At 31.8% G+C, this 16,781-nt stretch overlaps 4 protein-coding genes across 20 annotated transcripts; 1 reads left to right on the forward strand and 3 right to left on the reverse strand.

Annotated features, from left to right (window-relative positions):
- Positions 1 to 7,416: 7,416 nt before the first annotated feature.
- LOC25499060 (SKP1-like protein 1B) lies at positions 7,417 to 7,920 on the reverse strand. Its single transcript, XM_013594212.2, has one exon. It carries the CDS (start codon positions 7,896 to 7,898, stop codon positions 7,428 to 7,430), a length of 471 nt encoding a protein of 156 aa, XP_013449666.2. The 5' UTR covers positions 7,899 to 7,920; the 3' UTR covers positions 7,417 to 7,427.
- Positions 7,921 to 9,411: 1,491 nt separating this feature from the next.
- On the reverse strand, positions 9,412 to 10,229 carry LOC120576858 (uncharacterized). Its single transcript, XM_039827433.1, has 2 exons — positions 10,044 to 10,229; positions 9,412 to 9,734 (listed from the first exon to the last, which is right to left on the reverse strand). Exons 1-2 carry the CDS (start codon positions 10,077 to 10,079, stop codon positions 9,435 to 9,437), a joined length of 336 nt encoding a protein of 111 aa, XP_039683367.1. The 5' UTR covers positions 10,080 to 10,229; the 3' UTR covers positions 9,412 to 9,434.
- Positions 10,230 to 11,925: 1,696 nt separating this feature from the next.
- Positions 11,926 to 12,440, reverse strand: LOC25499062 (SKP1-like protein 1B). Its single transcript, XM_013594214.3, has one exon. It carries the CDS (start codon positions 12,415 to 12,417, stop codon positions 11,947 to 11,949), a length of 471 nt encoding a protein of 156 aa, XP_013449668.2. The 5' UTR covers positions 12,418 to 12,440; the 3' UTR covers positions 11,926 to 11,946.
- An 818-nt stretch (positions 12,441 to 13,258) lies between these two features.
- LOC25499063 (uncharacterized) lies at positions 13,259 to 16,193 on the forward strand. Of its 17 annotated transcripts, none has more exons than XR_005642849.1 (7): positions 13,262 to 13,489; positions 13,714 to 13,722; positions 13,855 to 13,875; positions 14,155 to 14,224; positions 14,572 to 14,655; positions 15,566 to 15,688; positions 15,965 to 16,193. XR_005642849.1 is itself a non-coding variant. In XM_024769854.2 (6 exons), the coding sequence occupies exons 1-5, from the start codon at positions 13,274 to 13,276 to the stop codon at positions 15,578 to 15,580; spliced, it is 477 nt and encodes a 158-aa protein (XP_024625622.1). In that variant the 5' UTR covers positions 13,259 to 13,273; the 3' UTR covers positions 15,581 to 15,622; positions 15,965 to 16,193. The 17 variants fall into 17 exon arrangements, 2 of the variants coding, with proteins under 2 accessions (XP_024625622.1, XP_024625621.1); XR_003006696.2 differs by lacking the exon at positions 14,155 to 14,224 and adding an exon at positions 15,040 to 15,104 and having other exon boundaries at positions 13,264 to 13,489; XR_005642847.1 differs by having other exon boundaries at positions 13,272 to 13,489; positions 13,595 to 13,722.
- Positions 16,194 to 16,781: the final 588 nt, after the last annotated feature.

Here is a 16,781-nt window from a genome sequence, read left to right on the forward strand (position 1 = left end):
CTTTTTCAACGTTGTAACCACATAACTACATCTTCGGGAACTAAGTATAACTTGAGGGTATTTACTCTTCCTTCATCTAAACATGTAGACAAATTAACACTGCGCTAATTCCTAAATTAACAATGAGTCTCAGTGATCAGGAAACCACGTAAAGTCACATCTGCGCTAATTCCATTGTATCTTGAAGGTGATTTATTGGTATAACCTATTTGCATCCGGTTGGCATAATGAGTGGAGGCAAATCAGGTGCCATTTAATTTGGGAAAGGAGAGTTCTTTCCCACCATGGGAAAGTTGATCATGTAATTTGTATTCCTCATTTAATCTAATGGACATGATCAACTTTCCCATGGTGGGAAAGAACTCTCCTTTCCCAAATTAAATGGCACCGGCAAATCAAACCTAAAGGTTAGTGTGTCCCACACACACTTTGAAATTTATGTGCACATTTAATCATGTTCATCTTCATCATCTTCTTGATCAAGTTATTGCTGCAAACCCCCAACACAGGTTCTAACAATCTTTAGGTTCGATCTTGATTTATTTGTGATTAAATAATGACTGCAATTTTGTTGAGAGACAGAAATAAGGTATTAGGGTTGTCATTAGGGTTAAAGATTTTGATAATCAGATCACCTTAGATTTACATTACTTAAAATGTGTAATAATATAATTTCAACTTTTTTTATACATAATGATGGTTTGATATGATTATAACCTCATTATCTTTTATAGTAGACATGAAATCGGTGCAAACAATTTGTTTTTTGTAATCTAAATCATTTCAAATTATAAAATAATAAACATAAGAAATACCTTTTTTTTTTATTCAGATTATATAATCCGAATAAAATTGACCGAAAACAAACAGGCTCAAAGAAAGCAAGGCAAACTCGTCCCTTTGTTGTTCAGATTAGGGTTTTGGAATTAAATTCAAGGTTATGTTAATCAACGCTTCCTCCAGAATGAATCTCGCCTACAGTATGAGGCTTCCTTCATCCTCCAGAATGAATCTCTCCAATGGCGCGAGGCTTCGCTCATCATCTCATCCCTGCAAATCCGTATGATCTATCTCTCTCATCCATTTTATTTTCGGTTTAACTTTTTCGGTGGTGAATTTCAGATACATGATGTAGGAGTTTTCCACAGGACATTGGATTATGGATTTTCCAGAGTTATCGACAGAGGAGGTATATTCACCCTTTTTCATTTTCATTTTCTAAACAAAATCATATTAAGATTTATCTTGGTAATCTTTTCTCACCTTTTACAATTGCAGTTGGACACAGTGTTAAACTGAATTACCAGGTGCTACCAATTCGATGCCTTAGACAAAGTAGGGGCCTGAAGTTCATCCTAACTCTTTTTATAGTTGTCCTTCCTTTGCATGTCTATGACTTTTATTTTCCCGTTTCAGCGTCACCGTTGCCAACAGGCGATTATGAAACAATTACAAATTCTTCTGATAACCAACGGGGTAGTTTTACTCAACTTGTGTCACACCATGTTGCTCTTGCGTTTTGTTTTATATTGTTGCGCTAAAAACACACTTAGAGCAAGTGTACTCAATCGCATAAGTAGTATAAAAGATTATCGTATCCACATGGATTAATTAACAAGTACTAAACTAATTAAGATTACTTTATTATTTAGACGAACAAGTAGTAGAATGTTTTGGTAACTAAGTAAAAAGAAATGACGAAGAAGCATAAAAGTGCGAAGATGTAAATCAATGGAGAGAGGTCTAGGGTCGCAGTTTCACTTGCAAGTTTCGATTCCTTTTTGTCTAGTTCTAATCAAATTCCTATTTTTATTCAATCACCAATCCCTTTACTAAAACTATTAATCCGTTTGGTCATTCGTGATTAATATTCTTTTTCTTAAATTAACACTTTGTTTGGTCATTCAAAGAGTTGAAACCAAGAAAAGCATAAAGCGCGAAAAGGTTGAACGATTGGACGACTAAAATCAAGGTTTGATCATGCAATAATTCTAGTCTCAGTTGTCCTATAGGTCCATCAATTAACTGCAGTACGATCGCTGATCAATTCCTAATCATGTGATAAAATCAATAGAATAAATTTGATTGGAATAAAAACTGAAATTCAAATTAATAAACTAGAACATTACAAAGATCCACCTAAACCCTAGAAAATGATTTAGCTATCCATGAACAAGAACACTAAAATGGAAATAGGATTCATGAAATTAGAGTAAGAGATAACCCAAAATAGAGTGCAAATTTTTGCTCCAATTTTAATCCCTACTTCAAGATCTTCAATCCCCAACTATGACTAAAAGTAGAGCTGTCAAAACGGGCGGCCCGGCCCTAAACGGGCCGGCCCTAGCGGGCTTCGGGCTTTAGCGGGCCGGGCCAAAAAGCCCGGTTGACAAAACGGGCTTGAAATATACTACCCGAGCCCGGCCCTACACGGGCCGCGGGCTAAACGGGCCGGCCCGTATTAAAAATTATATTTTTTTTATTTTAAAAAATACTATAAAACACTACTATAATTTTTTTATAAATAATATTTTTAATATGTTTAATTAATGTCTAGCACAAAAGTAAATTGTAAACATTTTCGTACAAACGTCGTAAACTAAAACGACGAGAAAAATGATTTTAAATAAATTAGATATGTTATGGTTATAGATATTTATATATTCGATCTTTAAAACTATAAATAACGAAATGAATAAATATAATTTTATATTACATTTATATTTGTGTTAATTCATTGAATTTTCACTTTTGTTTTATACTTTGATAATCAACTAAGTAAATAATTATTTGAAAAATATATATAATTTATAGAATTTTTTTTTGTTATGCGGGCTAACGGGCTACCCGCGGCCCATTCGGGCTAGCCCTAACGGGTACCGGGCTTTTAAGGGCCGGGCTAAAAAGCCCTATTAAAATTCGGGCTCAATATTTTAGGCCCAAGTCCTATATTTATTCGGGCTAAACGGGCCGGCCCATACGGGCCGGCCCGTTTTGACAGCTCTAACTAAAAGACACAGGCACTTTTGATTTTATTTGGGTCTTCTTGTAAATACTTCTTGGGCCTATACTTGTTTATTGTTTTAAAAAGAGTAAGGCAAGCTCATAGTTATGTGAACATTGGTGTGTGTAAAAAGAAATTTTAATGCTACACATATATATTTATCTATAAGCACATAGATTGGAATCTTATAAAAATCTAATATTTTAAATATATTTTATTCTACTTTCTTATCTATATAAAATAAAGAAAAATAGATAAGTATGTAATTAATAATAACATAAATTGTAATAAATTATACCCAAAATATTAATATAAGTTATACCATTAAGTAGTTTATCATATATGCTATCACTTCTTTATGTCTGATACTACTGAAACACGTCATTCATTTTTGTGTTCCGTTTCTGCACTTATTTCAAGGTTTCTGATGCGGACTTTTATGAACACTTTGAAGCTTGGTGCAAGAAATATGTCAAAACATACTCCTAAGAGGAACATAAACGCTACAGGTTCAAACTGTTCAAGGACAACTATCCCATTAAGCCTCCTCACAAAAATTACCTTTCTCTGAAATTTCTCAATGAGAATGCTGCTGATGATCACCCAAATGGCCCCTCTCTTCCCCTAGATATCAAAGATGCCATTCATAAATATGGTTTTGGCCTCAGCAAGTACACGTGCGACATCTCGGCTCAACCCGGCACCATTTATCTGCACAAAAATGGAAACCCTTTAATAGTAAGACTAATCACTTCCATCGTTTCTATTCTTGATTTCTTTTTCATATCGGTTTGCTTTCATATCTTTTGTTACAGTGGCTATATGTTAGATTTATGCGGTAATCTCATTAATATGCTCTATGTTTAAATGTACTTTTGACCACCTAACTTTGAGAAAGTTGTAGTTTTGAATAAGGGCAAAATGCATAAATTTATGACTACGCACCGACATGGATTATTTTTTTTGTACAGTCCATTAGATTCTAATACGTCAAACGCTGCATTTTTAAAACGCTTTGATATGGACGGTGACCAATTAAATTCTTGGAGGATTAAAGTAACTGAATCGATGATCAAAGGAGATTTTGTACTGGTAATACTTCCTCATCTGTACTTGTTTTCTTTTATTGTCTCGTGTTATTCTTGGTTATATCACATGTTTGATGAAAAATCATTGTAGAATTTCCCAAGAAGAATTTCCAAGAGGTTTTTGATCCACAATTCTTGTTACATGAAAGTCATTGATCAAGAGTTCGGTGTACATTTTCAATGCAATTTGAAGAGTTCTAGTAGAGATTTGCATGAGAGTTTATTTCTGAAGGTTGGAATGATTTTGTTAGAGCCAAAAAAGTTAAGTAGGGTGATATCCTGAGGTTCACTAAGGCAAATAATGGAGGAATGATGTTGGCGCAAAAGGAAGCTTTGAAGGATTAGGTGCCGTGTTGTCAACAAAACATGTATAAGTTCTAATTTGTTGTTTTTATCCAAACAACATTAACTCTTAGTGTATCCGAACATCATTCAAGATTCCAAGTTTTTAAAAAAAATGTTGTAACAAACAAACTAAAACTTTCAAGAGTGTGTACCAAAAACTATCAAGAGTGAATATTTTGTTTAAAAAAAGTGATTCTATTAGAAAAGAAGTTGTGATAAACAGCCTCTAAGTGTGAAAAGGTAGAGGTAATTTGTAATAAAAAAGTCAATTTTTTTTAGATGTATTCAAACAAGTTAAAAACTATTTTCTTGATTTTTTTTTTATTACGACAAACAAACACAATATTATACTATCTTATGAAGCCTCTGAATTGTTGAATGTCAATTTTTTTTTTTAAAATATGTAACAAACTAGTCCTAAAGTAGGTGATTTCATTTTTTGTGTTGTTTGTTTGGTTTATACTGAAAGATCAACTTCATACAAAGATTTAAGCGGCAATGTAGTATTAACATTTGTTTGAGAACCCACTTGGGTTGTTGGTTTGGGATCTAGGAGTTTGCTCCTCCTTGAGGTCTCAGGTTCGATTCTCCCTAATGTCAATTTAGGTGGGTTAATTTAGCTTCTTCAAAAAAATATTTGTTAGAGATTTTCCATTGTCTTGATTGGACCTAGTCATGTAGAATTAACATATTTTTGCCGATCATCAGATGATAAATTCTGATGGACAACTATTGAATTTTGCAATTTTACTTGTTTTCTGTATATTATTTTTTTGAACTAGGCAAAATAAAATATATTACCAACAAAAAAACATTCTCCCTAGCACAAGACATACCAGAGTATAACACCAAAGTTTAACAAAAAAAATACAAGTCAGAGAAAATAACAAAACGAAAACTATTAACCAATGCTCAAACAAGTAAAAGGGCAAAACCACCAACTATGGTAACCAAAAGCAATATTAACGTATTTTACATTCAACCACCAATAAGAAAGCAACTTAATGTTATGAAGAAGTTGATAAGTTGAATTTTCCTTTTTTTTTGAAAGATGAGTTGAATTTTCCTTATTGTTAAAGATCCTGGTATTCATTTCTTTTCAAATTACCCAAGCACACACAAGAGAGCCAAATTAATTGCATTAAAGATTGTCGCACTTTTGAAACACCTGTTGAGTGAACAAACTGAATAAAATGATGCAAGATTCCAAAAGGATCAATCAAAGAAATACGCCCCAATGCCAAAGTGGTAAAATTTGAAAATTTGCAGGTGGTGAGCATGAGTTAAGTTTTGCTATATTTGTTATGAAAAAAATGTCGGGTTTTGGCGAGTATTAGTTTCTCATGCTGTCAAGAGCTCAGTGGGGAGGAATCGGAAGAAGTTAAAGAGATGTATGATCAAGTAGTCTATTGACTAGAAATCCATCCATTATGTGAATAAATGAGAAATTCAGTGTTCGAACTCCAATTTTTGCATACTACACACAACGTCTCTATCAAATGCGACAAAGAGGAGATCTTTTTAGTTAAGAGAAGTTTTACTATAAGATTTTCAGCTTATTAGGTTACACGAGCTATTTAAGATTGGGAGGCATACATCTGTAAAATAAGAGTGTTACATAAGAATTAAGAATACAACAATGGAACATTTCTTAGGTGAATATTAAAAATTTGGAGATATTGGAACTATTTTTTTAACAAATTGGTCATGTAAGATTTTCAGCTTATTGGAACTATTTTTTTAAGAAATTGGTCATGTAAGTCGTAATTTTTTTACATTATTACTCATTTTTCATTTAACTTCGTTAAAAGTTGTTTACATTACCGTTTAACATTGAATTAACACAATTGTTTTTATGAAACTAAACATGCTTACTAACATACATCTCTTTTTGTTTGCAAATTCAAACGCAGTTTACAAATAAATGTTTCATGAACAACATTATAAATCAAGTAGTTGATCAATACATGATTCTTAATTTTAAGATCAGTGAATTTAGATCCATCAACTTAACATAAAGCAATTTTTAAACGAGTTTGTTGAAAAATGGTTAACGATGAACATATTTTATGAATTAAGTATCAACTTGTTGCCAAAAAAACTTTGATGACTAACTTATTAAAACATTATGAGATATTTCACCTAATAATAAATACTTGATTCATAAAAAAAAATCAATAAAGAATAAAAGCCTTAGTTAAGGTCAAACTAGACTTGATTTATAAAGAATCGAAAATTTAGTGAAGGTCAAACTAGACTTGATTTATAAAGAAACTCGATAGAAAAGTAGAAAATCTAGTGAAGGTCAAACAAGAAGAAACATACCCTAGACTAGAAAGTCAATAAAAAAACAAACACAAACTAAAAGAGAACACATCCTAGACTAGTGTCATCTATGAAGTGAACATAGTCCATTCACTATTTTTGGGAACTCAACTAAGCGTAATTTCATGTATTAATTTGGCGAGGATTGCATTCACGTTTAAACTTATGTTCATTATATCTTATCAAATGTAAAACTCTTAACACATCAAATAACCTTTGTATTTTTTTAAACAAAAATTGTATAAATCAAAGATATAACAACATTATTAAAATAGTTGTTTTTTTAAGAGTTATAAAATAGTTATTTTTCTTAAGAGGAATAATTGCACTATTGCAGTTTTCTTTTTGACAGAAGGAATAATAGATTTTTTTTTTTTAAGGAAGAATAATAGATGTTGATAATTGCAAATAATCTCATTCAATAAAGAATAGAAAGTCAAACAAGAAAGTCACTTAAAAAACAAGAATAAAAACTAGAAGAGATCACATTAAACATCATTGTCGTTTATGGTGTGAAGTGAACATAGTCAACACAATCAACAGCGGAGATAAAAAAGGAACCCTAAAATAAACAGAACGAAAACAAACATAAAAGTCTTTCAAACAAAAAAAAAAAATATATAAAAGCATAATAAATCCTTCAACGTTGCAGCCAGAAATATGATTCATTCAAATGCCCATTGATTTTCCCTGCGAACTTCTTCCTCTTCCTCCGGAGTGAAATCATTCTTGATATTAAAAGTCTTTCGAATTTCCTCTGGTGTCTTCCCTTTGATCATGTCCGCCACAGTCTGGCAGGTAAGATCCAGTAGACTCTTGATATTCAAGTAATTTGCAGCAAGAATGAGACCGAAAAGCATAGCCTGATCAACCTTCACGAATTCAGCATCCCAATTCTTAAGATCATCTTCTGATGGTTTTTCATCGGAACTCACGGCATCGACATGCTTCTTACAGTATTCTATCACCTTCGCCAATATCTGACCGGTCACGTTAGGAACTGGAATTCCGTTGTCGGTACAATCGTCCTCGATCATGTGCTTGATCGTCTGCGATTCAAGTGCCACAGCCTCGGGAACCTCAAAGGTTTCGTTGTCGGAACTCTTGAGAGTGATCTTCTTGCTGGTTGAAGACATAGTTATGGAGAAAAAGTGTGAAATCGCTAACCCTAACTTTTTTTCTCAATTAGAAATTTGTGAGACGGGTAGAAACTTTGAATAGTATTTATAGGCGTTTTTTGATACATATATTTTTAACAAAATCTTCCTTAGATTGCGTAAAAAAATATAGCAAGCTCTTTTTTTTTTTTTTTTTTCTTTCGAAAAGTTATAACAAACTCAACAAAAAAGAAGATTTAAGATATAATATAACAAACGACAATTTCTATGGTACACTCAATAAAATTGAGTGTACCGGTACACCCATATGTACCAAGAATGAGTTATCAAGAAAATGCTAGATATCAAGAATGATTTATCAAGAAAGATTTAATAATGACATGGCACAATAATCACCCTTAGATTTCAGTCTCATTTATTCATTTTATACAGAAAAAAAATACATAACACCCACCACCCCATGATTTCCGGCCCGACAGAGATTTTATTGGCTAACATTAATTTCAGTACAATTTCTTGATAAAATTTAAGGATGATTATTCTGCCATGTCATTCTTAAATTTTTCTTGAGAAAATCTTTCTTGATATATAGCATTGCTCTTAAGATATAATATAACAAACTCCTTAAAAAATATATATATATAAGAAACTCATAGATATTTGATTGATTTCAAAATATATTTAAAAATTAATAATTGATTCTTGATCAACAAATATCAACATACTTGTAATCTATACATTGTATAGATTAATGTATAGATTACATTGTAATCTATACATATTACATTCATTAGTTGGAGATGGAATCGGAGGCATAATTTTATTCGATTGGGAGTCGGAATTCATATTAAGAAATGTTCAATTCCAATCAAATGTGCAGGATAGTTTGATATGGTTAAATCTCGCAGTAAAATCTGGGCAGCTAGCCATGACACAGTATGCAAGAAGCTTGGTCCAGTCTAGTATACCTCAAAGGTGATCATCATGGTTTGGCTAGCGTATACTTAAAGTGGTCTTCCGACAAGGGCATTGCTGGTGCGTAGGGGTATCATTGACAATAATGCAGGTAACTCTTGTGTGTTATGCACTGCTGCTGTAGAAGAAGCCAATCACTTGTATTAACTTGTCCCTTTTCTTATAAAATATGGTGTTATGTGTATAGTTGGATGGGTGTGTGTGGGGCTGCTAACAATGGTGTTGAATCTCATTTTCTCCAATTTGGAAGATTTCTAAGAGGGTGAGGTGTATATGGGGATTGCAGAATTGTATCATTTTCAAAGGAGCTGCGGCAAATTTGGCAAAATTGTACCGAGAATTAAACTTGTTTCTTGGGGCTGGTTCATTCGTAGGGCGGGTAAATCCTCAGGTGTTAATTAATATGACTGGTTATCAAGAATTGTACCGAGAATTTTGAAAATCCTTACTATATGTTTGAATAAGTCAAATGAAACTGATTTCCTAAGATAAAATCCAAATGTACTAAGTCAATCCCAAAATGTTACTGCAGTAAATAAGGACCATCACTTAATTATTTAAATTCAACAATAGCTAGAATTATTCAAGCCAATTAACATCACACCATATACTTGAATAATTAGATCCTAAACATCTCAAGATACCAACAAAAGTCCTAATATATGTAGATTCTACTACACCGCGATTGCAGAGAAGTATTTCACCAACTGTTGTGTATCGGACAACACTCAAGCAGCTTGATCCAATTCCAACTTCCGAGACACAAACCATCCTAACCACTGCAAAAACACCGGTGCAGATGAGCATGACAGCCGAAGAATGACACAATAAAAACAACCGAGCAGACCAGCTACAAAATCTCATTAACCTTCCATTAATCTAGGACAGAATGACATAGTAAAATTCAAGTAAGTTGAGTTTCAAAACATATATTAAGATTAACCAGTATCTTATAGGAGCTTTTCTCTATATTGGAAGCATAGAGTATGTATGGTCATTTTTATTCACATAAAGAATAAGCTGTGTATCATAGATATTAATTAAAATGCTTGAATTGCCTGATATTTGAACTTGACAAAATAAAACTTATTCAATAGTTGTTGTAAATTGGAAATTTATCTAATACACATGGTCATGGTTTTTCTTTGTATTGTATGTGTGAGAGAGACAAAAAGAAAATAACTTTACCTCTAATTTTGCATTTCTACTACCAAATGAAGCCATGACATATTGTTAAAGCTTAGTTCAGCTTAACACTACCTGCAAGAAGAAAAATAAAATTAAACTTATTGGAGATAAGGACATTCTTAGATTGAGAAATGGTGCTTTGACGGGGAAGACAATTGTATAAGACATTGCTTCAGTCGACCCTGATAATGATGAAGTAGAGATTTAGTATAAAATTGAGCACATTCGTGTTCACAAGTCTAATCATAGATTGAGACATGATTATTGAACTTCAATAGGGATGACATAGAATTATGACTCATGTTCAATAAGATATGTGTATTTTCAAATCATGAAGGATTAATATATTGTCCATATTTTGTCAGACTTTGCATCACACAGTGAGCAAAGGGAAAGTTGGCCCGTACTTAAATTCCTACTTAGCTTACAAGTAGTTTTAGAGACCAATATTCAGAAATATTTCATAAACAACAATATTAACAATTTAACACTAGTTTAGAAATTAGATCATATATGATGAGTTGAGGAACATCGAAGGAGTACTAACGATAAGATTCAGAGTTCAAACCCTGAAAAACTAACTAAAATTTACTATCATAAAGTTTGCAACTTGAAATCATGATAAAGCAAGAATAAGCAAATCACGGTATTGAATCAGTTTTGGTATATGAACAAAAGTACTCAATAAAATTTGTCATCTCACGTACAAGCATACATCACCGCAAGTAATATAAAATAAAATAATTAAAACAAGAATCATTATTACTTCATGGCTAAAGTTTCGTGCTGATAACGTGTTGTGAAATAAACTAAAATCAAAGAAAAAGAAGAAGATGAAGAAAGCTTTTGTATTATTCTCTTCACAAATGTTTCTTTACATTGCAATATAGGTCCTATTTATAGGACAAGTAAAGGAAAGATCACATTATAATCCACTCACTAGTGGGAGTTACAATCATGTGGAAGGTTAATGGATGGACATCAACTATATCTATTATTCATAACAGTTTCTACAATTTTTAAGTTTTTTTATGGACAAATGTTATTGATACATGAGATGGGGAAATGTAATTTAGCAGCCAAAATCAAACCCTGGTCTTCCATCCTAACCTCTTTCAATGTACCAACCCTTTTTACCTACTGGTCTACATCTTTGGGAACTCAACTAAGCGTAATTTCATGTTTATATATTTGAATGTCATTATTCAAGTGGAAAAAGGAAAAAAAAACACCACAATGTATGAGTATACACATGTATGTTCTATAAATCAAGTTCAACCTCTATCGGTCATCGACTTTATGTTCTATAAATCGAGTTCAAATTCTATATGTCATTGTATTGATTTGGATTTAGTCTAACTCAACCGACAAAATCAATTTAAAAGACGAGGATTGCACTCATTGTATTAATTTGGCGAGGATGTACTCACGTTTAAACTCATGTTCATTATATCTTATCAAATGTAAAATTCTTAACGCATCAAATAACCTTTGTATGTTTTTCAAAAAAAAATGTATAAATCAAAGATATAACAATATTATTAAAATAGTTGTTTTTTTAAGAGTTATAGAATAGTTATTTTTCTTAAGAGGAATAATTGCACTATTGCTGTTTTCTCTTTGACAGAAGGAGTAATAGATGTTGATAATTGTAAATAATCTCATTCAATAAAGAATAGAAAGTCAAAAAAGAAAGTCACTCAAAAAACAAAAACAAAAACTAGAAGAGAACACATTAAACATCATTCTCGTCTATGGTGTGAAGTGAACATAGTCAACACAATCAACAGCACAATAAAAAAGGAACCCTAAAATAAACAGAACGAAAACAAACATAAAATCTTTCAAAAAAAAAAACGTAAAAGCATAATAAATCCTTCAACGTTGCAGCCACAAATATGATTCATTCAAATGCCCATTGATTTTCCCTACGAATTTCTTCCTCTTCCTCCGAAGTGAAATCATTCTTGATATTAAAAGTCTTTCGAATTTCCTCCGGCGTCTTCCCTTTGATCATGTCCGCCACAGTCTGGCAGGTAAGATCCAGTAGACTCTTGATATTCAAGTAATTTGCAGCAAGAATGAGACCGAAAAGCGTAGCCTGATCAACCTTTACGAATTCAGCATCCCAATTCTTAAGATCATCTTCGGATGGTTTTTCATCGGAACTCGCGGCATCAACATGCTTCTTACAGTATTCTATCACCTTCGCCAATATCTGACCGGTCACGTTAGGAACTGGAATTCCGTTGTCGGTACAATCGTCCTCGATCATGTACTTGATCGTCTGCGATTCAAGTGCCACCGCCTCGGGAACCTCAAAGGTTTCGTTGTCGGAACTCTTGAGAGTGATCTTCTTGGTGGTTGAAGACATAGTTATCAAGGAAAAGTGTGAAATCGCTAACCCTAACTTTTTTCTTATTTAGTAGAAAATTGGGCGACTGATTGAAAATATGAATCGGAATTCTCTTATAGGCGTTTTTGTGTACATACTTTTTAACAAAATCTTCCGTCAAAAAATATATAAGATATAACAAACTCAAAAAAAAAAAAAAAATTAAGTTATAACAAATTCATTCATCATCTGTTACCAAAAAAAAAAAAATCATTCATCATCTAAAAAAAATATAACACTCATTAATTAATATTTGATTGATTTCAAATATATTTATTTTTAATTTTTTTTTGAAACAAAATATATTTATTTTTAATGAAGATTTCAAATTATTTATTTAAATATAACAAAGTAAATAATATAACAAACTCATGCCCTACAATCTATTTAAAAATAACTAATAATGTAATACAATATAATAATTTTTTAGTTTGATGGTGGTGGGTCGACAGTTCAAAACAACTTTGCACACACAACCAATCTAATCATTTAAAATTGACACATCAATTGATGATTTTAGTTTATATGCATGGCAATTCTAAATGTTTTGATTGATTGTGCGTGCAAAGTTGTTTTGAAGTGTCAATCCGCCACCATTAAACTCATACTATTAGAATAGTCTTAAATACCGACGGATTTTAGAGACAGAATTTATTCTATCTCTAACGGAGACGAATTTCTGAGACTTAAAATGAATATTTGGGACTAATTTTCTTACATTAGAGACGGAATTTAGAGACAATGCTCTCCGTCATAAAATTATTCTGTCTCTAGTTCCGTCTTAGAGTAAAAAATAATTAAAATAAAACAAAAATTTCCCTATATTTGGCTCCAAATGCTTTATTTCACAAATTTCACGGTAATAAAAAACCCCTCCAACATCTCAATCGAATTGGGTTATTTTTCACTTTTCCCTCTCCCAATTTCAATTTCAATTTCAGATTTTCCCTTACCTCTTGTCTCTACCAATTTGATTTTTCCTCTTCCCTTCCACCACCCATCTCTCTCCATCAACCAATCTCTTTGTTTGCTGAAGACTCATCTCTCACAGGTAAACTTCAGTTTCAATTTGATTTTCATGTACCATTCAATTTCAATTTTGATAAAATTAACTTACTTTAAAACTAAATTAATTCATGTATGATTCAATTTGAAGAAGCTAAATCTATAATTGAAGACACCAACGATTTACCCCTTTTTCAAACCCTAGAATCGAAGAAAGAAAGAGTTCTCCCTTTTGTGTTACTAAATTCATGTACCTTTATTTGATTTCAGCGGGCGGAGGTAAGAACTTAAACTCTATTTTTTGATTTTAATTCCTGATCCATGTTCATGTTCATATTAGAGAACCACTCTCTCACTATCTACATATCTGGTTTTCTGTTATACGGAAACGGTGACGTCCTTCTTTGCCAGCGACAAAATTGAATATATAAGGTACCACATACACTCCTGCGTTTTTCTCTTGAGTTTTTATTTATGATTTTAGATTTTTTATCATCAGCTATTGAGTTTTAATCATTGATTTTATGATTATCAATATTTGAGTAATGATTTCAATTTTTCATTATTGATTAGTGAGTTCTCGATTAATTTTGAATTTGAACATCAATGATTGGGTTTGAATTTGAGTAGTAATGCATTTGATATTATTCTTTTATCTCTCTTTTGCTGTTGTTGTAATGCTTAAGTTTTAGCCAACTTATTTTGTGTCAGGGAGGCAATGGCATTGAATTCTCAATCGAAAAAGAAATTTGAGGCACCCTTCCATTCTTTTGTTACATTGGTTTATTCCTGGCTACCTTTTTTTTTTTTTTTTTTTTTTTTTTGCATTAATGATTATGAGATATACCATCAAGTTGATTTAGTTACTTCCATAGGTATTCTAGATGAAATTTTTACCATAATGGTATTAAAGCTGAGGTTTATCATTTTAGACAAGTTGTGATGAATTTAATCTACTTGAATAACAACTTCTCAATCCATAATTTTTTGTATAATTGAAATTGTTCACTGTTCTTTTAGACAAGTTATAAGTTTCAAGACTTTATATTTACATGATTCCACTTATAGGCCAATGTTGTTTAGTTGAACTCAATTAGTTTGGATATTGAAGCATTTTCTATTTTATAGGCTGCTGTAGTCCACTTATTTCTGATCTGTTACAGTTCAAGAAAGAGGAAGAGAAATAAGAAGCAAAAGGGATTAACTCAAGAGGTTTTTTGTTTCACTCTTGCAACCATATTTCTAAAATGCTATCTATTTGAACAAATGCTTTTTTTTTTTGTTTAGTGTTATGTCCGTATATGTTTTCAAGCACCTATCATTGATACCAAAAATAAAATTCTGCACAATCTATTTTTGTTGTTTAGTATTATTAGTATTTAATATTCGTTCTCACATTAGCATTACTAGTATACATACATATGTTTGTAGTGAGAGAGTGCAACTTAGTGGTAATAAGAGTTTATGTGGTTTTGATAATTAACATGGTAAAGTTTATGTGGTTTTTATTTAATTGTAAATCTCTTTTAATATATATATATATATATAAAAAGGACTACTTGTGTTTCTTTATGTACACTCATTGTGAGCTGTTAGCCTTCTGAAGCTAAGGGGTTTGAAATGTACAATTGATGATGTTGGTGATGTTCTTTCAAGTTCAGGTGCATCTTTGAGACTTACAATAAACAATATATCATTGTTGGGCATAGATTATTAGATATATTTTTGTATTCAATGTTGATATTTGTATTGCTACTATAGAATAAATACTTGTATAATTGCTCTGCATCTACTGTTTGGTGGCATGTTTTTCTGGTGCATCATTCAGATAGGGTAGTTTATCATTGTTGGGCATAGATTATTAGATATATTTTTGTATTCAATGTTGATATTTGTATTGCTACTATAGAATAAATACTTGTATAATTGCTCTGCATCTACTGTTTGGTGGCATGTTTTTCTGGTGCATCATTCAGATAGGGCAGTTTTCGAGGCTTTTGGCTCACTGTGTTTATTAATTTAGGACTTGTGTTTAAGTTCGTTGTTTATTATTAAATTACACAAAACCTCTTCTCTCGTCATTGTGGCTTATTTGTTATATGGGAAATTTGATTCTATGTAGGTTGGAGTGATATAATACAATTGAGAAGACGGAGTCTATGATTGATGAGGCAAGCAAGTTAAGACTATTTTGTTTTAGGTCAACTTTAACATAAGCTACTCATTAGTTTCATCAGTTGTTATGGTATGACTTAATGGTCTAGGAGTAGAAACCTTGTTTAATAAATTAGTTAAGCTTAAGAATATCCTACGAAGCATCCTATTTTGTCACATTTTGATTCTACAACTTTGGCATTTATAGTTGTCAAGTAGTTTATTACTTGCTAGTGTATATCTCTAGATTTGCAGCTCATGCATGTGTTGTTGTTATTACACTACTAGAACAGTCCAACTCTATATGCCAAAGAGTATCTCTAGACAATTATGTTCATTGTTGTTTGTTTGATTTTGCTTTTGGCAGGGTACTGAAAATGGCATTCCTTTTGGTGAGATTGCAAAGGTCTTAACTACCCGAAATTACTTTAATAACTTTGCTGGAAATATTGTTTGTACAGCTACTATAGTCTATACATTATCTAGAATGTGAATTGTGAAGCTTAACTAAGATGGTGTAAATAAACAACTTATTGTACGATGTTAATTTAAATTATGTTAGTTTATTATCTAGAATATGCAGGCTTACACCTATATATTATATAGTTGCCAAATTAGTAACATGAAATTTATTTTTAAGCTAAATTTTTATTTTATAAATATATTATTATTAGAGACGGAAGTTGGAGTTCGTCTCTATAGAGACGGAATTATATGTGTTTGAGTCGGATTTAATTTCTTCTAATTTTATCTTATGTGGTGTCTTCTAAGCATTTTTGCATCGTTTTATAAATTTAGGGGTAAAATTGTTAATTTTTTTTAGGGTGCTAAAATCTTAAACTTTTAAAAGTTAAGATTAATGATTGTTACAATGTAATCTATACATAAGATTCATTAGTTAGAGTTGGAATTGGAGGCGTAATTTATTTGAGTGGGAGTCGGAATTCATATTAAGAGATGTTCAATTCCAATCAAATGTGATGGCTGGATATGGTTAAATCTCACAGCGAAATCTAGGCAGCCATGACACAATCATTGCACGCCTATGCAAAAAGTTTTGGTCCAGTGTTGTACTCTCGAAGGTGATTATCATGGTTTGATTGACATATGCTTCAAGGAAGTCTTCCAACAAGGAAGTTGCTGGTGCGTGTGGGGTATCATTAACAGTAATGCAAGCAACTTAA

The sequence above is a fragment of the Medicago truncatula genome, chromosome 7 (assembly GCF_003473485.1).
Source record: "Medicago truncatula cultivar Jemalong A17 chromosome 7, MtrunA17r5.0-ANR, whole genome shotgun sequence".
Lineage (NCBI taxonomy): Eukaryota > Viridiplantae > Streptophyta > Magnoliopsida > Fabales > Fabaceae > Medicago > Medicago truncatula.